Source organism: Salvelinus alpinus, chromosome 9 (genome assembly GCF_045679555.1).
Source record: "Salvelinus alpinus chromosome 9, SLU_Salpinus.1, whole genome shotgun sequence".
Lineage (NCBI taxonomy): Eukaryota > Metazoa > Chordata > Actinopteri > Salmoniformes > Salmonidae > Salvelinus > Salvelinus alpinus.
The window spans coordinates 83,819,524-83,841,513 of record NC_092094.1 but is presented as its reverse complement, the minus strand read 5'-3'; the positions used below and the strand labels follow the sequence as shown (position 1 = coordinate 83,841,513).

Here is a 21,990-nt window from a genome sequence, read left to right as displayed (position 1 = left end):
TCTGAGAAATGTTGCCTTCTCCCTACAGTTTTCAGCAGTTAGCTTTGCCCACGACTGGCTCATGTGAACTACAATACTGTGTTTTAACGTTTAGAAACGTTAATTATCATCGCTTTCGAAACATTTGGACCTTGTCTTTCATCAGCAAGAAAGAATCCTTCAAATAAAAAAGATTAACATACTGTAGCAGTTTTTCACAGATAGATACAGCTATGGGTGCCTCCATCTGACGAAACTACACTTCTGAGTTACACAAGTGTTCGGGGGACACCAACTTAGATAGCTAATTAGCACAGGTGGTCGCCTCTGGTCTAGTCTATTTTCCTTAAACAAGTGCTGTAACATGGAGATATGGGCGTGTGGGAACACAACCCTTTTTCTTCTTGATATGAAAGATAAGGTCCTTATGATTCAAAAACGGTTCTGCAATCGTCGCGTGTTAATGTAAAGATTTGAGCGTCGGGGTCTTAACAAAATCCCCCGTACAGAAGTAGCCTTTGTCCAATGACTCTTATGTGTAATGTAATTGAACTGAGTCGTTATCAAGGGCTAGATAGAAACAGGCTGACAATATTTGTAGAATCAATATTACTGCTATGTAATCACTGAGGTTCATCTAGATTTTTTTTCTCAAGAAATTGAGCATACAGTCACAGATGGAGATAGGAAAGCTTTTTTCTTAGAGACGGATTTATCGATAAGAATATTTGATGCAATTTGTGTGGCACTGTGATACATGTGCCACCTGCTGACAGAAGTTTACAGTGCAGCTTGGTGCAGACACGTCAACCCATTGGTTGCATTATATCACGTGTGTGGATCTGAAGATGGCGTCTCCAAATGGAGGTAAATTCTAATTCTTTACCCTGTTGGGTGTGTAAATGTACATTTTGAGAGCGAGATGCCAATTAAACGTGTATGTTTCCTATATCTATTTGCTGAAACAGTCTGAGTTGATAAAAGTTCATATTTTGTACAAATATTGCATCACGTTTTTTTACCAGGCTTTGCTCACACAAGTGTTTTTGTCTGCCAAACCAAAATAACAAGACAGCTTACATGAGCTAACGTTAGCTACAGTAGCTAACTAACAGGTAACTAGCTAGCTACTTGGTAAGGTACACTATATATAGAAAATTATGTGGACCTTCAAATTACTGGATTCGGCTATTTCAGCCACACCCGTTGATGACAGGTGTATAAAATCGAGCACACGGCCTTGCGATCCCAATAGACAAACATTGGCAGAATGGCGTCACTGAAGAGCTCAGTGACTTGCAATGTGGCACCGTCATAGGATGCCACCTTTCCAACAAGTCCGTTTGTCAAGTTTCTGCCCTGCACTGCTATAGCTGCCCCAGTCAACTGTAAGTGCTGTTATTGTAAAGTATAAACTAGGAGCAACAACGGTTCAGCCACAAAGTGGTAGGGACCGCTGAAGTGCGTAGAGCGTAAAAAAAAGAATCGGGAGCTCCATGAAATGAGTTTCCATGGCTGAGCAGCCGCACACAAGCCTAAGATCACAATGTGCAATGCCAAGCGTCGGCTGGAGTGGTGTAAAGCTCGCTGTCATAGGACTCTCTGGAGTGATAAATCACGCTTCACCATCTGACAGTCCAACAGATGAATCTGGGTTTGAAGGATGCCAGGAGAACGCTACCTTCCCGAATGCATAGTGCCAACTGTATAGTTTGGTGGAGGAGGAATAATGGTCTGGGGCTGTTTTTCATGGTTCGGGCTCTGCTCCTTAGTTCCAGTGAAGGGAAATCTTAACGCTACAGCATACAATGACATTCTAGACGATTCTATGCTTCCAACTTTGTGGCAACAGTTTGGGGAATGCCCCTATCCTGTTTTAGCATGACAATGCCCATGTGCACAAAGCGAAGTCCATACAGAAGTGGTTTGACGAGATCGGTGTGGAAGATCTTGACTGGCCTCCACAGAGCCTGATCTCAACCCCATCTAGCACCTTTAGGATGAATTGGAATCCCGACTACGAGCCAGGCCTAATCGCCAAACATCAGTGCCCAACTTCAGTAATGCTCTTGTGGCTGAATGGAAGCAAGTCCCCACAGCAATGTTCCAACATCTAGTGGAAAGCCTTCCCAGAAGAGTGGAGGCTGTTATAGCAGCAAAGTGGGGACCAACTCCATTTTAATGCCCATGATTTTGGAATGAGATGTTCGACAAGCAAGTGTATACAAACATTTTGTCCATGTAGTGTAGCTATGCCGGTTGTCAACCATTAGCTAGCTAGAACTATCCATCTTAACAATAAATTGAAGTGCATTTTAATGGACACTGACCTAGCTAGGTGGCCAGCAAAGGAACAGTAGCTCTAACTAATTCATGTGAGCTAATGTTAACGTAGCCAGCTAGCTAGCTAGCTAATGCGTTGTGACATAACAAGGGATGGGTGATAAATAACTGCTAGCTAGCTATTTAATGTTAGAAATACAGTCAAAATAACTTCCATACTGTCAAACTTCTCACAATAACTATATTTCTAGCTAGCTGTCTAACTATGGTACTAGGTAGCTACTAGCTAACGTTAGTTACTTAAGCAATAGCCTACATGCAAACTCACTGTATATTGAGAAGAAAGGATCATGACCCCTTTCATAACATTATTTTCAATTCAAATCCAATCACTACTAGCTAGGTACTGTAGATGAGCCCTGTTGATGTAGCTAGCAAGCTCCGACTTAGTTTATACAGCACACTTTCATATTTAATCGTGTTCAATCTGTTGATGATGACTAAAATCTCCATTTCCACTTTGTAAGGTGATGATTTTGAATCATCTCTGCTGAGTTTTGAGAAGCTGGATAGAGCATCTCCTGACCTATGGCCAGAGCAATGTAAGTGTGTCTTCTCTGCGTAAAGACATGTAGCCTATCATTGCAATTTACTCATTCCTGGTTTTGATTGGTTTGCCTATTTCATGCTGTCATCCCTCACACAGTGCCAGGAGTCGCAGATTTTGCTGCATCATGCAAAAATGTGAGTTAACTTTTTTTTGATCTATAGCATTGATAAATGAATTGACCTACATGGCTGAGAGAATGCACTATCTTATTTACATGTTTTGTATTGCAGCCAATTACCAATTCTCCGCCCAAATGGATGGCTGAACTGGAGAGTGAGGACATTGAAATGTTAAAAGGTAAAGTACAGTAGCATCATATGGTACATTGTTGAGCATAGTCTTTTCACAGGTAGGCAATGTTTTGACTAACTGTATTCCTCCAACAGAGCTGGGGAGCCTGACCACAGCCAACCTGATGGAGAAGGTCAAAGGGCTACAGAATTTGGCCTACCAGCTGGGCCTTGAGGAGTGTAAGTATTTACCTGAGAAATACACACATGAACGACAGTTGGTCTAGGTTGTCATTCCGTACACTACCTCTAGATGGTGCTGCTAGCCTTATGGCTAATTTATGTCTGAACAGTCAAGGTACATCTCAAGTATATGGTGATAGTCATTCTACTCATTTATATTTCACGCAACAGACACCCCTTAGTTAGATTCAATGTATTTCTAATCCAATCTTTCTGAATATTTTTTATTATGAATAAGACATCAATAGATTGTAAATGGAGTATATAAACTCAGCAAAAAAAGAAATGTCCCTTTTTCAAGACCCTGTCTTTCAAAGATAATTCGTAGAAATCCAAATAACTTCACAGGTCTTCATTGTAAAGGGTTTTAACACTGTTTCCTATTCTTGTTCAATGAACCATAAACAATTAATGAACATGCACCTGTGGAACGGTCGTTAAGACACTAACAGCTTACAGATGGTAAGCAATTAAGGTCACAGTTATGAAAACTTAGGACACTGAAGAGGCCTTTCTACTGACTCTGAAAAACACCAAAAGAAAGATGCCCAGGGTCCCTGCTCATCTGCGTGAACATGCCTTAGGCATGCTGCAAGGAGGCATGAGGACTGCAGATGTGGCCAGGGCAATAAATTGCAATGACCGTACTGTGAGACGCCTAAGACAGCGTTACAGGATGGACAGCTGATCGTCCTCGCAGTGGCAGACCACGTGTAGCAACACCTGCACAGGATCGGTACATCCGAACATCACACCTACGGGACAGGTACAGGATGGCAGCAACAACTGCCCGAGTTACATCAGAAACACACAATCCCTCCATTAGTGCTCAGACTGTCCGCAATAGGCTGAGAGAGGCTGGACTGAGGGCTTGTAGGTCTGTTGTAAGGCAGGTCCTCACCAGACATCACCGGCAACAGCGTCACCTATGGGCACAAACCCACCGTCGCTGGACCAGGCAGGACTGGCAAAAAGTGCTCTTTCACTGACGAGTCGCGGTTTTGTCTCACCAGGCGGTGATGGTCGGATTTGCGTTTATCGTCAAAGGAATGAGCATTACACCGATGCCTGTACTCTGGAGCAGGATCGATTTGGAGGTGGAGGGTCCGTCATGGTCTGGGGCGGTGTGTCACAGCATCATCGGACTGAGCTTGTGGTCATTGCAGGCAATCTCAACGCTGTGCGTTACAGGGAAGACATCCTCCTCCCTCATGTGGTACCCTTCCTGCAGGCACATCCTGACATGACCCTCCAGCAAGACAATGCCACCAGCCATACTGCTCGTTCTGTGCGTGATTTCCTGCAAGACAGGGATGTCAGTGTTCTGCCATGGCCAGGGAAGAGCACGGATCTCAATCCCATTGAGCACGTCTGGGACCTGTTGGATTGGAGGGTGCGGGCTAGGGCCATTCCCCCCCAGAAATGTCCGGGAACTCGCAGGTGCCTTGGTGGAAGAGTGGGGTAACATCTCACAGCAAGAACTGGCAAATCTGGTGCAGTCCATGAGGAGGAGATGCACTGCAGTACTTAATGCAGCTGGTGGCCACACCAGATACTGACTGTTACTTTTGATTTTGACCCCCCCTTTGTTCAGGGACACATTATTCCATTTCTGTTAGTCACATGTCTGTGGAACTTGTTCAGTTTGTCTCAGTTGTTGAATCTTGTTATGTTCATACAAATATTTACACATGTTAAGTTTGCTGAAAATCAACACAGTTGACAGTGAGAGGATGTTTCTTTTTTTGCTGAGTTTATATACAGTACCAGTCAAAAGTTTGAACACACCTACTCATTAAAGGGTTTTTCTTTATTTTTGCTATTTTCTACATTGTGGGAATAATAGTGAATACATCAACACTATGAAATAACACACATGGAATCATGTAGTAACCAAAAAAGTGTTAAACAAATCAAGATATATTTTAGATTCTTCAAAGTAGCCACCCTTTGCCTTGATGACAGGTTTGCACAGTCTTGGCATTCTCTCAACCAGCTTCACCTGGAATCCTTTTCCAACAGTCTTGAACGAGTTCCCACATTTGCTGAGCACTTGTTGGCTGCTTTTCCTTCACTCTGCGTTCAACTCATCCCAAACCATCTCAATTGGCTTGAGGTCAGGTGATTGTGGAGGCCAGGTCATCTGATGCAGCACTCCATCACTCTCCTTCTTGGTCAAATAACTCTTACACAACCTGGAGGTGTGTTGGGTCATTATCCTGTTGTAATACAAATGATAGTCCCACTAAGCGCAAACCAGATTGAACGGCGTATCGCTGCAGAATGCTGTGGTAGCCATGTTGGTTAAGTGTGCCTTGAATTTAAAATAAATGACAGACGGTGTCACCAGCAAAGCACCATCACACCGCCTCCATGCTTCAAGTTGGGAACCACACGTGCAGAGATCATCCGTTCACCTACTCTGCGTCTCTCAAATCTGGACTCGTCAGGCCAAAGGACAGCTTTCCACCGGTCATGTCCATTACTTGTGTTTCTTGGCCCAAGCAAGTCTCTGCTTCTTATCCGTGACCTTTAGTAATGGTTTCTTTGAAGCAATTCGACCATGAAGGCCTGATTCACGCAGTCTCCTCTGAACAGTTGATGTTGAGATGTGTCTGTTACTTGAACTCTGTGAAGCGTTTATTTGGGATGCAATCTGAGGTGCAGTTAACTCTAATGAACTTATCCTCTGCAGCAGAGGTAACTCTGGGTCTTCCTTTCCTGTCGCGGTCCTCATGAGAGACAGTTTCCTCATACCGCTTGATGGTTTTTGCAACTGCACTTTAAGAAACTTTCAAAGTTCTTGAAATTTTCCGGATTGACTGACCTTCGTGTCTTTAAAGTAATAATGGACTGTCATTTCTCTCTGCTTATTTGAGCTGTTCTTGCCGTAATGTGGACTTTTACCAAATAGGGCTACCTTGTCACAACACAACTGATTGGCTCAAATGTATTAAGATGGAAATTAATTCCACAAATTAACTTTTAACAAGGCACACCTTTTAATTGAAATGCATTCCAGGTGACTACCTCATGAAGCTGGTTGAGAGAATTCCAAGAGTGTGCAAATCTGTAAATATTACATATATTTAGATATGTTTAACACTTTTTTGGTTCGCTTCCAGCGCCGACAAAGATGGCCGCCTCGCTTCGCGTTCTCAGGAAACTATGCAGTATTTTGTTTTTTTTATGTATTATTTCTTACATTGTTACCCCAGGAAAAAGTTTTATTACATACAGCCGTTAGGAACTATTGGATATAAGAGCAACGTCAGCTCCCCAACATTACGACCAGGAATACGACTTTCCCGAAGCTTATCCTCTGTTTGGTCCACCACCCAGGACAATGGATCAGATCCCAGCCGGCGACCCAAAACAACGGCGCCGTAGACGGAGCGTTCTTCTGGTCAGGCTCCGTAGACGGGCACATCGCGCACTGCTCCCGAGTATACTACTCGCCAATGTCCAGTCTCTTGACAACAAGGTAGACGAAATCCGAGCAAGGGTTGCCTCCCAGAGAGACATCAGAGATTGTGACGTTCTTTGTTTCACGGAAACATGGCTCACTCGGGATACGTTATCAGAGTCGGTACAGCTGGTTTCTTCACGCATCGCGCCGACAGAAACAAACATCTCTCTGGTAAGAAGAAGGGCGGAGGTGTATGCCTTATGATTAACGAGACGTGGTGTGATCATAACAACATACAGGAGCTCAAGTCCTTTTGTTCACCTGACCTAGAATTCCTTACAATCAAATGCCAACCGCATTTTCTTCCAAGAGAATTCTCTTCGATTATAATCACCGTCATGTATATCCGCCCCAAGCAGGCACATCGACGGCCCTGAAAGAACTTCATTGGACTCTATGTAAACTGGAAACCACATATCTTGAGGCTGCATTTATTGTAGCTGGGCATTTTAACAAGGCTAATCTGAAAACAAGGCTCCCTAAATTCTATCAGCATATCTAATGCATGACCCGGGCGGGCAAAACACTGGATCATTGTTATTCTAACTTCCGCGACGCATACAAGCCCTCCCCCTCCCTCCTTTTGGAAAATCTGACCACGACTCCATTTTGTTGCTCCCAGCCTATAGACAGAAACTAAAACAGGTAACGGCCGTGCTCAGGTCTGTTAAATGCTGGTCCGACCAATCGGATTCCACGCTTCAAGATTGCTTCGATCACGTGGACTGGGATATGTTCCGCATAGCGTCGGACAATAACATTGATGAATACGCTGATTCGGTGAGAGAGTTTATTAGCAAGTGCATCGGTGATGTTGTACCCACAGCGACTATTAAAACCTTCCCCAAAAACAAACCGTGGATTGATGGCAGCATTCTCGCAAAACTGAAAGCTCGAACCACTGCTTTTAATCAGGGCAAGGCGACCGGAAACATGACCAAATACAAACAGTGTAGTTATTCCCTCCGCAAAGCAATCAAACAAGCTAAGCGTCAGTATAGAGACAAAATAGAGTCACAATTCAATGGCTCAGACACGAGAGGTACAGTGGGGCAAAAAAGTATTTAGTCAGCCACCAATTGTGCAAGTTCTCCCACTTAAAAAGATGAGAGAGGCCTGTAATTTTCATCATAGGTACACTTCAACTATGACAGACAAAATGAGGGGGAAAAATCCAGAAAATCACATTGTAGGATTTTTATGAATTTATTTGCAAATTATGGTGGAAAATAAGTATTTGGTCACCTACAAACAAGCAAGATTTCTGGCTCTCACAGACCTGTAACTTCTTCTTTAAGAGGCTCCTCTGTCCTCCACTCGTTACCTGTATTTATGGCACCTGTTTGAACTTGTTATCAGTATAAAAGACACCTGTCCACAACCTCAAACAGTCACACTCCAAACTCCACTATGGCCAAGACCAAAGAGCTGTCAAAGGACACCAGAAACAAAATTGTAGACCTGCACCAGGCTGGGAAGACTGAATCTGCAATAGGTAAGCAGCTTGGTTTGAAGAAATCAACTGTGGGAGCAATTATTAGGAAATGGAAGACATACAAGACCACTGATAATCTCCCTCGATCTGGGGCTCCACGCAAGATCTCACCCCGTGGGGTCAAAATTATCACAAGAACGGTGAGCAAAAATCACAGAACCACACGGGGGGACCTAGTGAATGACCTGCAGAGAGCTGGGACCAAAGTAACAAAGCCTACCATCAGTACCACACTACGCCGCCAGGGACTCAAATCCTGCAGTGCCAGACGTGTCCCCCTGCTTAAGCCAGTACATGTCCAGGCCCGTCTGAAGTTCGCTAGAGAGCATTTGGATGATCCAGAAGAAGATTGAAGACTTTTTGGTAAAAACTCAACTCGTCGTGTTTGGAGGACAAAGAATGCTGAGTTGCATCCAAAGAACACCATACCTACTGTGAAGCATGGGGGTGGAAACATCATGCTTTGGGGCTGTTTTTCTGCAAAGGGACCAAGACGACTGATCCGTGTAAAAGGAAAGAATGAATGGGGCCATGTATCGTGAGATTTTGAGTGAAAACCTCCTTCCATCAGCAAGGGCATTGAAGATGAAACGTGGCTGGGTCTTTCAGCATGACAATGATCCCAAACACACCGCCCGGGCAATGAAGGAGTGGCTTCGTAAGAAGCATTTCAAGGTCCTGGAGTGGCCTAGCCAGTCTCCAGATCTCAACCCCATAGAAAATCTTTGGAGGGAGTTGAAAGTCTGTGTTGCCCAGCAACAGCCCCAAAACATCACTGCTCTAGAGGAGATCTGCATGGAGGAATGGGCCAAAATACCAGCAACAGTGTGTGAAAACCTTGTGAAGACTTACAGAAAACGTTTGACCTCTGTCATTGCCAAAAAAGGGTATATAACAAAGTATTGAGAAACTTTTGTTATTGACCAAATACTTATTTTCCACCATAATTTGCAAATAAATTCATTAAAAATCCTACAATGTGATTTTCTGGATTTTTTTTTCTCATTTTGTCTGTCATAGTTGAAGTGGTACCTATGATGAATTACAGGCCTCTCTCATCTTTTTAAGTGGGAGAACTTGCACAATTGGTGGCTGACTAAATACTTTTTTGCCCCACTGTATGTGGCAGGGTCTACAGTCAATCACGGAGTACACAAAAAGAAAACCAGCCCCGTCGCGGACCACGATGTCTTGCTCCCAGACAAACTAAACAACTTCTTTGCTCGCTTTGAGGACAATACAGTGCCACCGACACGGCCCGCTACAAAAACCTGCGGGCTCTCCTTCACTGCAGCCAACGTGAGTAAAACATTTAAACGTGTCAACCCTCGCAAGGCTGCCGGCCCACACGGCATCCCTAGCCGCGTCCTCAGAGCATGCGCAGACCAGCTGGCTGGTGTGTTTACGGACATATTCAATCAATCCTTATCCCAGTCTGCTGTTCCCACATGCTTCAAAAGGGCCACCATTGTTCCTGTTCCCAAGAAAGTAATTTAGCTCAGTTACCTTAGTTATCGCCCTGTAGCACTCACTTCCGTCATCATGAAGTGCTTTGAGAGACTAGTCAAGGACCATATCACCTCCACCCTACATGACACCCTAGACCCACTCCAATTTGCTTACCGCCCCAATAGGTCCACAGACGATGCAATCGCAATCACACTGCACACTGCCCTAAACCCATCTGGACAAGAGGAATGCCTATGTAAGAATGCTGTTCATCGACTACAGCTCAGCATTTAACATCATAGTACCCTCCAAACTCGTCATTAAGCTCGAGACCCTGGACTTCCTGACGGGCCGCCCCCAGGTGGTGAAGGTAGGAAACAACATCTCCACCCCGCTGATTCCCAACACTGGGGCACCACAAGGGTGCGTTCTCAGCCCTCTCCTGTACTCCCTGTTCACCCATGACTGCGTGGCCATGCACGCCTCCAACTCAATCATCAAGTTTGCAGACGACACTGCAGTGGTAGTCTTGATTACCAACAACGACGAGACGGCCTGCAGGGAGGAGGTGAGGGCCCTCGGAGTGTGGTGTCAGGAAAATAACCTCACACTCAATGTCAACAAAACAAAGGAGATGATCGTGGACTTCAGGAAACAGCAGAGGGAGCAGCCCCCTCTCCACATCGATGGGACAGTAGTGGAGAAGGTGCAAAGTTTTAAGTTCCTCGGCATACACGTCAAGGACAAACTGAAATGGTTCACCCAAACAGACAGCGTGGTGAAGAAGGCGAGGCTGAAGAAATTTGGCTTGTCACCAAAAACCCTCACAAACTTTTACAGATGTACAATCGAGAGCATCCTGTCCGGCTGTATCACCGCCTGGTACGGCAACTGCTCCGCCCACAACCATAAGGCTCTCTAGAGGGTAGTGAGGTCTGCACAACGCATCACCGGGGGCAAGCTACCTGCCCTCCAGGACACCTACACCACCCGATGTCACAGGAAGGCCAAAAAGATCATCAAGGACAACAACCACCCGAGCCACTGCCTGTTCACCCCGCTATCATCCAGAAGGCGAGGTCAGTACAGGAGCATCAAAGCTGGGACCGAGACTTTAAACAGCTTCTATCTCAAGGCCATCAGACTGTTAAACAGCCATCACTAACATTGAGTGGCTGCTGCCAACATACTGACTCACCTCTAGCCACTTTAATAATAAAAAATTGGATGTAATAAATGTATCACTAGACACTTTAAACAATGCCACTTTATATGTTTACATACCCTACATTACTCATTGTGTGTATAAGGTAGTTGTTGTGAAATTGTTAGATTACTTGTTAGATATTACTGCATGGTCAGAACTAGAAGCACAAGCATTTCGCTATACTTGCATTAACATTTGCTAACCATGTGTATGTGACAAATACAATTTGATTTACATGATTTCATAGTTTTGATGTCTTCACTGTTTTTCTACAATGTAGAAAATAGTAAAAATAAAGAAAAACCCTTTAATGAGAAGGTGTCACATTTTGACTGGTACTGTATAAGGCGTGTTGTCTAATCGGGTGTATAAAACAGTTGGAGCACTGCACGTATGAATTTATTATTTTCGTTGTGTTGATTATGGTTTGGTAATTCAGCGTAAAACAACAGCATTTCGAGAGTGCATTTAGAAGCCTTGTGAAGTGGGGGAAGGTCTCACAGAAGCGTAACACAACGATTGAAGCATGTGATGGATGCGAAATGTGGTCTGACATATTTTCTGCATCTGTTGTCCTAATCCTTAACATGTGGATTAGAGAGATATAGCTAAGTGCTCCTATTTTTCCTAAGAGGAAGATGTGTACTTGGCTTATTGTGGACAAAGCTCACCATGCACAAACACAGAAAGAGCGATTTGATACAGACTGAAATGTTTCCTCTCAAAATGATATGGTTGTTTCCAAAATAACAGTATTGTTAAATTCTGACACACTGCATGCTTTTAATGTTGACTGCACTTTCCTATTCAATTGTTTTGCGCTCTTGTTGTAGAGTAACGCACTCCCTGACAATCAGATTTATATATATGCTTTGTGATGGGAGTCCTCCCTTAAATCTGGAGTGGATTTAGCCTCCATACAATGCTTAAAACAGAAACTGTAATATTGTACGATGGGGACCAAGACCCCTCTGCCTCTTTTGCGATCCCGAGAGATGTATAGCATGTTGCTATGCAGAGTTGGTATAGGGCTGATACGTCCCGCTCCACAGCGAGTGCCACGCTGATTTGTAAAATTCCATAAAGACAGGATGATTAAAGTAGGCTCATTCTGGAGAGGATTATGACAAACATGATTGGTCTGTGCTTTGACCCGCTCGCTCAGAAAAATTAGAAATATATTTTTATTTAATGGCAACTTTTGAGTAGATCAAGGAGGCATGCCACGTCAAAATATTGCCACCAAGATATAGAGCATGACTTGACAGCTTGAATGACGATGAATTGCCTCAAAATGCATGTAGACTTGGTGTGGATGACACTGCTCTATCGAATGTCCCACATATTATGTAGCAGGCATTATGAAAGCTCAGATTAGTGTAATTGACTTCAGCATAGATGAAATGTGTTATCTGCTTATTTCAGGCTCATATTTACAGGTCAGGATCCTCTGTCTACCACACACATTTTAGCATATTATTGCTGCTAAATACAAAATGAAACAGGCTGATCATACAGTCTGATCCAGGGTCTGTGGGACCAATCTCACCCAAACGCGATAATCTTCATTTACAGGCATTTATGGCCAAATGAAGCTATCTGATGTCCCTCACATTTTTCAGATCCGCTCGACTCAAGGCCTGAGCATGCACTGGTCTGTTAATGATCTTTAATTCAATGCTTCATGTTGTCTACCATACCACGTATTTATTAGTCAAGAACGTGTTGTAGCTGGTTCTTATAAAGCTGTTATCTGCCATAAAGGAAGGGACGTTGTTTTTGCAACCATGTCATGTACCTCGGGATGACGCAACACAATGATGGTTATTATCGGTCTCAGAGCAGCTTGTACTGGAGCCTCTTTAATGTGCTCTGGTTTAATTTTCTCCTTTTCCCGCTGTCAGGGGAGGCCTTGTAAATCTCAGCTACTTTTTCATCATGTTTGTGCGCTCTTCAGTGCCCCGTAAACAAGCCGCCTGAGAGAGAAGCGGAGAGAGAGAGAGAGCATGAAGGCAGGGGACAGGATTTACTATCCCCCTTAAACATGTGGCCCATTGAACTGTGGGCTGTTTAATGGGAAGAGCACAATCAGCCAGTGAAAACACACCACCACCCCGCCCTGCGGCCCGAGGAGGAAGGGGACTGGCCAGAGGTAGACACCTCTCACCTAGAGGACACTGATTTCACCTAGCCCTTCAGGAGGACTTGGAACACTACCATGGCAATGTTATAGATGCCATTCAGAATAAATTACCAAAAAAATGACTAAAACATAAAAATATGAAGACGGGCCTAATGTAATGTGAAATGACAACATGTAACGTTTGGAGATTGAGGCAGAGTATGCCTGTAGATCATAGACCCCAAGACTAGAAGGCATGTGGGACAGCACTTTGTGTAGATGTGTATTTATATATGCCTATGTGTTAGTATAAGTGTGTGGCAGGCTGTCCCCTGGGGCGGGGGCTCCACCTCCCCATGGCTGTGTGACGCTGCCCGGGTGGGTCCCAGCGGGGGCCTGGCGCGTGCCTCCTCCCCAGACCCCAGGTGCTTCCCCACCCTGTGATGAATGCCCCTGTCGTGGGCCGCTGAGCCCGGCATCAGGCCCTGGGTCCTAGGGGAGCACTGACTACTGTGATAAGTGATGTTATTGGAGGTAATTGAAAGGAGAGTGGTCCTGAGGGACATGTCTCAGGCTGCTGCTCTAACACACTTGTAGGTTTCACTGATCACCACCACCACTGACTGACTGGCTGACTGACTGGGCCTTGGCTCGTTGGTAATGCAGTGATACCTTTGTATCACTGCAAAGGCAGCCCTTTGTATCACTGCAAAAGCAGCCCTACGCAGAGACCATTAAGTGTAGTGATAGTATTTAAAAAAAATAATTCTTCAGTTAGATTATGAAAAGAACTGTACCGACTGAGCCTCCTGATTATTCACTGTATTGTTGGAAATAGAATGAGGCTGTCATGATCGTCCAGGTTTGGTTTGATACAAAGGAATGCCAGTCAAGACCAGTCCTGCTCAGTATTGGCTGGCATGTACTCCACTGTGCCACCACCACAGTAGAACCAGGATGACACCTACATCCCTGTCTATGTGGAGGTGAGGCTGAAGGTCAGCGCAGACAGCTCTTAATGGCCCAGCATTCACAGCCTCCTCTCCTCCCCAGCATCAATCTCCTGCCTATAAACAGGCCTGTGCAGCTGAATATGATTGCATTCACACTGGCCCACGGTGCTAATGTGCTTCCATCAATCCACCCAGGGCGACCTGAGTGACCGCGGGGCGGGCCGTTATGAAGTGCTGCTCCCTGACAGCCTCTGAATGAGGAACAGGGGACCCTCCTCCTCTGTCCTCCTCTTCTCTCTGCACCGGCCTGCTTTATGGGCTCATAGTGGAGACGAATGGCAGCTTCCACCCGCTAGAGAGTTGTTAGGATTGGCATGAAGGGAAACTGAAATAGGACATAAACGATGCTGTGTATGTGTTGATCAGTTTTCTGTATCAAATTATTATTGTGTGTTGGAACTCGTTTTTTGATTTGAGATGCATGTTTTGGGGGAAATATTGTTTGGCTTGAAGAGATGAAATCGCTGGTATGAGAAAATTGTCCCCGAAAAGCTTGTTTGTTCAGCCAAATATGTATCAAGTTATTTCAGAAGCCTCAAACCAGTGTTGCATGGTTATCGCAGAATTGGTTCCTGACTGTTGGTTTAGTGTAGCTGTTGAAGCATGAAGCAACAGTTGGTGCTGAATCGTACAAACAATCATAATTGAGGTTCATCAAGATTGTCTAAACAAGTCAACTGATCACCCAGTAGCAGTGGAGCTGTGTCTTCTGTATCAGTATTATGTGTGTATCATGGTAGAGGGAGAGCTGCACACACCGCCTGTTCCTCAGCCCTGCCTGCCTTCCGCCTCCCTGATCAGATCGGAAATGACACCTCATTTCCATAAATGCATTAAGAATTCATTGGATTTTTTTCTTTCCCAGCTAATCATTTTGGCGGTGTAAAACCTTTTAGGCTTTTTAATGAATGAATTTTGACTGATTGCCTATTAATAAGGACACCTCTTGAGCAGGGATAGGCTGTGGCAGGGGTGAGGCGGTGTAGATGTTTGTTTGTGTGTGTGTGTGTGTGTGTGTGTGTGTGTGTGTGTGTGTGTGTGTGTGTGTGTGTGTGTGTGTGTGTGTGTGTGTGTGTGTGTGTGTGTGTGTCAGTGCACACAGGCAGCAGGCAGGAAGACATTGGAGGGAGAGAAGAGGGGGGAGGAGAGGAGCGCTCTCTCAGTTGGGACATAAAGAGGAACCAGTGGCTCCCCTGGGAAATCACTGGTCGTGTCTGCATCTTAAATATCCCTGTGAAGTATCAATAAGTGGGTAATTGAATTTTGAACACAAACATGAGCGTCAGGTGTATGTGTTGCGAGGCGGGGGGTTATATGGGAGGGGTGAATGTGTTGATGGCAGAAGGAGGGGTGTGTGTGGGGGGGGTGTCATCTCCTCTGTGCCTCCGGTCCCTGGGGAAGTGGGCAGTGAGAATGGATGTTAAATCCATTAAATAAAGCTTACAGACAGTAATAGCTGAGTGGCACTTGAAGATGGGCAGTGGGGGTCAGATTAGTATGCTTGACTCTTAATGAAAGTGAATTGGGGCAGTCAGGGCTGGAGGCTGGGACACCAGTTAACCCAGGTGGTCATCTGTCTCTGGGGCTAACAGGGGTCTGGCTGGCTCCTCTGGCGTGTGCCTGGAGTGGTGAAGCGGCCTCACCATGATTACTACCATTCCACACACGGGAGGGGGCACAGGGGGAGACGAGATGATGTGACTGACACCCAGATCACTCACTCCAAACGGTAGGAAGGTGATGTCACACATTTAGGCTATATATTTACATTTTGAGAGTACCATTTTGAGAAGTGCCGGTGGACGAATATTGTATTCAGTTTTGGATATTCATCTGGTTGAGGGGGACATTGTGTACTTGTATTTTCCTGTATACATCAGGTTGTGATATCATCCCCAGACCAGCCAGGGCTCAATGATAATTAGAGAGCAACTAATCAACAGGTTGAAGACAAGGCCCTCACAATCCATAAGCCAAAGGTGTCATTTAGTATAATGGCAGCTGTAACAAGTCGCTGATTAACATAGTACAGAATTAGGGATTGACCTTTCTAATCAACTAAACACATCTCTCACTCCCTCTAATCAGTATTGATCACTCCTGGCCTGTAACAACATGTATGTGTGGGCATGTGCACTCACATCTGTGTGTGCTCTGAGGTGGGGGGGTGCTGGACTGTTGTGTGCATGAGGCAGACATCCTCATTGACAGAGATCTATGTGGGTGTCTTTCAGTCTGTGTGTGTGAGTCCAGTTGCCTGAGGGGGGCTGGATTGCTGGTCCTTTCTCTTCCCACTTTTAATCTTTCTCTTACAATGCAAATCGTATGAGTTTCTATCTGACAGACAGAGGGGGAGGCTAAACGGAACTCTAATTAATGAGTGGCTCAGAGGGGTGAGTCCTGATGGAGGGGGTCTCTGGGGGTGGGGGGCACAGCCACAGACCAGGCTGCTCTGCTTTATTGTTGGGGGATGGAGAGATACGGAGGGAGAGAGACACCAGTCTGTCCCATTTAACAGGCCTCTCCAGAAACCAGTGGTCCATTTAACGAGCTCTTAGCAGAGAGATCAGAAAGACAAACCTGGGATTAGGAGACCAATGACTCAATAGGATTCTCTAAAGGTCCTGTCTCCATCAGCATGAAGTTTGGAGAGAATGCCATTTGTATTTGTGAACGCAATACAGCGATAATGCTATCATTTTAGGTTATAGTTTTATCTACAGTCTTGTCTTTTTATTTAGTATCAAATCATCAAATACAAGGTCAAAGCAGACATTTAATTATGCTCTTGTAACTATCTTCTCTATTTAACATGTAGATCTCTCTTTCTCCATGCTCCAAGATTGAGTATAGGTCTAACTAGAATAATAGAGCACTGTTGTGATAGCCTTTGGCTCACTAAACCCAACTCCTCCTAATAGGGAAATGATATCTGTGCACCAGTAGTTTTGTGTCATCTTAATTCATTACATCCCACGTGATTCTGATGGTTTCATTCCATCTAAGACCCTGTATGTCGGTCTGTCCGGGGGCACTAATTATTTTGTTTAGTGTTATTCGAAGAGACCGCAGCACCGCGCAAAATTAATCAATCCCAATCCAATTAGCATCATGTTGAACCTGATGATGGACGCCTCAAGGTGAAGCGGCCCGTGCCCAGCCGGGGCATTATCATTCCAGGGAGGGCGGCTCATCTAAATTACAATTCACCCTGCTTTTTCATTAGCCGCCGTGGCTCCGCTAACTTCTTCACCGCTTTTCACAGCCCAACAAACACCTAGGCAGCTCATCAGCTCTGGTGTCTGGTTCAACAAGTAGAGAGAGACAGTTGTACAACTGTAAACCTTCTGTGTGGGTGGGAAGGCTTGGGACAGTCAGACACACGCACGCTCATGTGTATTTGTATGCATGTTTTTCCAAAAATATACAAGAAGGAAGGCCCGCTTCCCCCTTGAAATAGGAATTTACTTTCTGTGATTGTCAGTGTGGCCTGTAATACTCTTCGTGTCCTGGTGGGTATGCTTAGCAACTGTATGATGCTGGTGTTTTTGTGTACGTTTGAGGAGGTGATCCCAGCTCCCCTCTTGGCCCTGAGCTTTGATTCTGTACTGATGCTAAGAGCCTGCTCCTCTTATTATCAGGAACAAAGTGTAATTACTGGACCTGGATGAGGCCTCTCCAGGGTGGCACTGATGCTGGAGGAACATCCGTGTAGCTTCCCTTGTGACTCAACCTGGCTGTTGTTGACTGAAAACCTGGAATATGCTCCTTACCAGATAGAAGCAAGGTGACAAGGCGTTCAGTTGGGGCCAATCTGTTGTCGCGCAATGGGGTTGGCACAGATCCAGAACTATTGTGCAGAGCTTGTTTTGTAGACCCCCACCAAGTGCTCTTCATTGTACAGTACATCTCCCATTTTCATGGGCTTTCCTAGCTAACCTTTATGGTTTATGTTGTGAGTGCCATCTGATCAGTGTCTTCGGTTCTTACGACGGTCATTCAGTGGTAGCTAAGTGTATAGTAAAGGCAGTCAGTGAGAAGAAATGTGGTTATGGCCATAGTCTCTTAGACATAAGGCACTATGGAAAGTTGTGGATTGATTAGTTTGCGTTCCAGAGAACTGTATCTCTCAGACAACATCCCCCTTTCACTCCCCCCATATTTTTCTTTAACACAGTTATACATGCACATACTGAGATGCTTGAATACATGTATCTGGCTGCCTTGATAAGGCAATCACAAGGGGTGTGTGTCTCTTTAGTAGCTAGTTTGCGTCTTATGTTGTTTTCCATGAACAGATGTTTGTATAAATTACCTCCCCGTTAGATGTTTCACAAATGAAATGCATGCTTTGCATTAATAAGTGATTCTGCTATGAAGTGGAGGACTGGGTGATGGAGTGCTGTAGCTTGTTTTAGTCTAAATCCATGGTTGAAGCATATGTTTTGACAGCATACAGTGGCAAGAAAAATTATGTGAACCCTTTGGAATTACCTGGATATCTGCATAAATTGGTCATCAAATTTGATCTGATCTTCATCTAAGTCACAATAATAGACAAACATAGTGTGCTTGAACTAATAACACACAAACTATTGTATTTTTCTTGTCTATATTGAATGCATCATTTAAACATTCACAGTGTAGGTTGGAAAAAGTATGTAAACCCCTAGGCTAATGACTTCTCCAAAAGCTAATTGGAGTCAGGAGTCAGCTAACCTGGAGTCCAATCAATGAGATGAGATTGTAGATGTTGGTTAGAGCTGCCTTGCCCTATAAAAAACACTCACAAAATATGAGTTTGTAATACACAAGAAGCATTGCCTGATGTGAACCATGCCTCGAACAAAAGAGATCTTGGTAGACCTAAGCTTAAGAATTGATGACTTGCATAAAGCTGGAAAGGGTTATAAAAGTATCTCTAAAAGCCCTGATGTGCATCAGTCCACAGTATGACAAATTGTCTATAAATGGAGAAAGTTCAGCACTGTTGCTACTCTCCCTAGGAGTGGCCGTCCTGCAAAGATGACTGCAAGAGCACAGCGCAGAATGCTCAATGAGGTTAAGAAGAATCCTAGAGTGTCAGCTAAAGACTTCCAGAAATCTCTGGAACATGCTAACATCTCTGTTGACAAGTCTTCGATACGTAAAACACTAAACAAGAATGGTGTTCATGGGAGGACACCACAGAAGAAGCCACTGCTGTCCCCAAAAAATATTGCTGCAAGTCTGAAGTTTGAAAAAGTGCACCTGGATGTTCCACAGCGCTACTGGCAAAATATTCTGTGGACAGATGAAACTACAGTTGAGTTGTTTGGAAGGAACACACAACACTATGTGTGGAGAAAAAAAGGCACAGCACACCAACATCAATACCTCATCTCAACTGTAAAGTATTGCGGAGGGAGCATCATGGTTTGGGGCTGCTTTGCTGCCTCAGGGCCTGGACAGCTTGCTATCATCGACGGAAAAATTAATTCCCAAGTTTATCAAGACATTTTGCTGGAGAATGTTAGGCTATCTGTCCGCCAATTGGAGCTCAACAGAACTTGGGTGATGCAACAGGACAACAACCCAAAACACAAGTAAATCAACAACAGAATAGCTCCAACAGTAGAAAATACGCCTTCTGGAATGGCCCAGTCAGAGTCCTGACCTCAACCCGATTGAGATGCTGTGGCATGACCTCAAGAGCAATTCACACCAGACATCACAAGAATATTGCTGAACTGAAACAGTTTTGTAAAGAGGAATGGTCCAAAATTCCTCCTGACCGTTGTGCAGGTCTGATCCGGAACTACAGAAAACGTTTGGTGGATGTTATTGCTGCCAAAGGAGGGTCAACCATTTATTAAGTCCAAGGGTTCACATCCCTTTTCCACCCTGCACTGTGAATGTTTACACGGTGTATTCAATAAAGACATCAAAACGTATAATTGTTATTAGTTTAAGCAGACTGTGTTTGTCTATTGTTGTGACCTAGATGAAGATCAGATGAAATTTTATGACCAATTTATGCAGAAATCCAGGTAAACTCAGCTAAAAATGAAACGTCCCTTTTTCAGGACCCTGTCTTTCAAAGATAATTCGTAAAAATCCAAATAACTTCACAGATCTTCATTGTAAAGGGTTTAAACACTGTTTCCCATGCTTGTTCAATGAACCATAAACAATTAATGAACATGCACCTCTGGAACGGTCGTTAAGACACTAACAGCTTACAGACGGTAGGCAATTAAGGTCACAGTTATGAAAACTTAGGACACTAAAGAGGCCTTTCTACTGACTCTGGAAAAAAAGATGCCCAGGATCCCTGCTCATCTGCGTGAAAGTGGCTTAGGCATGCTGCAAGGAGGCATGAGGACTGCAGATGTGGCCAGGGCAATAAATTGCAATGTCCGTACTGTGAGACGCCTAAGACAGCACTACAGGGAGACAGGATGGACAGATGGTTGTCCTCGCAGTGGCAGACCACATGTAGCAACACCTGCACAGGATCGGTACATCCGAACAGCACACCTGTGGGATAGGTACAGGATGGCAACAACAACTGCCCGAGTTACACCAGGAACGTACAATCCCTCCTGCTCAGACTGTCCGCATTAGGCTGAGAGAGGCTGGACTGAGGGCTTGTAGGTCTGTTGTAAGGCAGGTCCTCATCAGACATCACCGGGAACAACGCTGCCTATGGGCACAAACCCACCGTTGCTGGACCAGACAGGACTGGAAAAAAGTGGTCTTTCACTGACGAATCGCGGTTTTGTCTCACCAGGGGTGATGGTCGGATTCGCATTTATCGTTGATGGAATGAGCGTTACACCGAGGCCTGTACTCTGGAGCGGGATCGATTTGGAGGTGGAGGGTCCGTCATGTTCTGGTGCGGTGTGTCACAGCATCATCGGATTGAGCTTGTTGTCATTGCAGGCAATTTCAACGCTGTTGTTGAATCTTGTTATGTTCATACAAATATTTACACATGTTAAGTTTGCTGAAAATAAATGCAGTTGACAGTGAGAGGACGTTTCTTTTTTTGCTGAGTTTATTTCCAAAATGTTCGCATACTTTTTCTTGCCACTGTAGGTTGTAGTGTACCCAGAAGTTTACTATACAGAAGTCAGTGGAAATACTTTCAACTAATCAATTGTTTTTAGGTAGGTTACCTCAAGCAGCCTTGAGTAAGAGGTGCTCAAAAATGTTTGATTTCTGAAATGTACAGTTGATATTTACATCGTATCATTTGTTCATTCTCCAGCCAGGGAGATGACCAGGGGAAAGTTCCTGAACATCCTGGAGAGACCCAAAAAGTGAAGACCCCAGGACTGCTCTTTACACAGGATGTGTCTGCACAGAGAGTAATACAACACCCAGACGACTGACTTGAGACAGAAGAGGAATCAGACCTATGCCTTTATGTATACACTCGTACTACTACTACCACCACCATCAAGTCCCTGAATTTGAATATTGACACTGGGGCTAAATTCACTCATTGCGGAGTTCCGCTCGAGTCAAAGGGCTGCAACACTTTTCACCCCCTGACCTGTACATTTCTTTTGTCCTCAAAGGCAGTTCCATTTACTTTTAGAATGATTTGAAATGGTGAATTACTTTCCTGTTTAGCTAGCTCGTAGGACTGTTTTTAAATGTGTATATTCTGTATTTATTATTTTGCTATTTGGAGCATTATTTTATTTTTTTATGCAATTTGTCAAAGAATATTGTGTAATTCTTTTTTTAAAATTATAAATTGCTCCCTCTTTTAGGCTATAACATGTTTATTAATTGTCCTTGTAATCAAACTAATTGGTAATTACCCTCAGTGTGCATCTCTGGATACAATTTAATCTTTCAATGGTTTAGGATACAATTAAATTCACTTCAGAAGCTGGT

General features: G+C 44.4%; 1 protein-coding gene across 1 annotated transcript; it reads left to right on the top strand.

Moving 5' to 3' along the window:
- Window positions 1-585: 585 nt before the first annotated feature.
- LOC139530808 (protein lin-52 homolog) lies at window positions 586-21,990 on the top strand. The gene is made up of 6 exons (XM_071327516.1): window positions 586-846; window positions 2,790-2,864; window positions 2,969-3,006; window positions 3,103-3,169; window positions 3,259-3,342; window positions 21,353-21,990. Exons 1-6 carry the CDS (start codon window positions 828-830, stop codon window positions 21,406-21,408), a joined length of 339 nt encoding a protein of 112 aa, XP_071183617.1. The 5' UTR covers window positions 586-827; the 3' UTR covers window positions 21,409-21,990.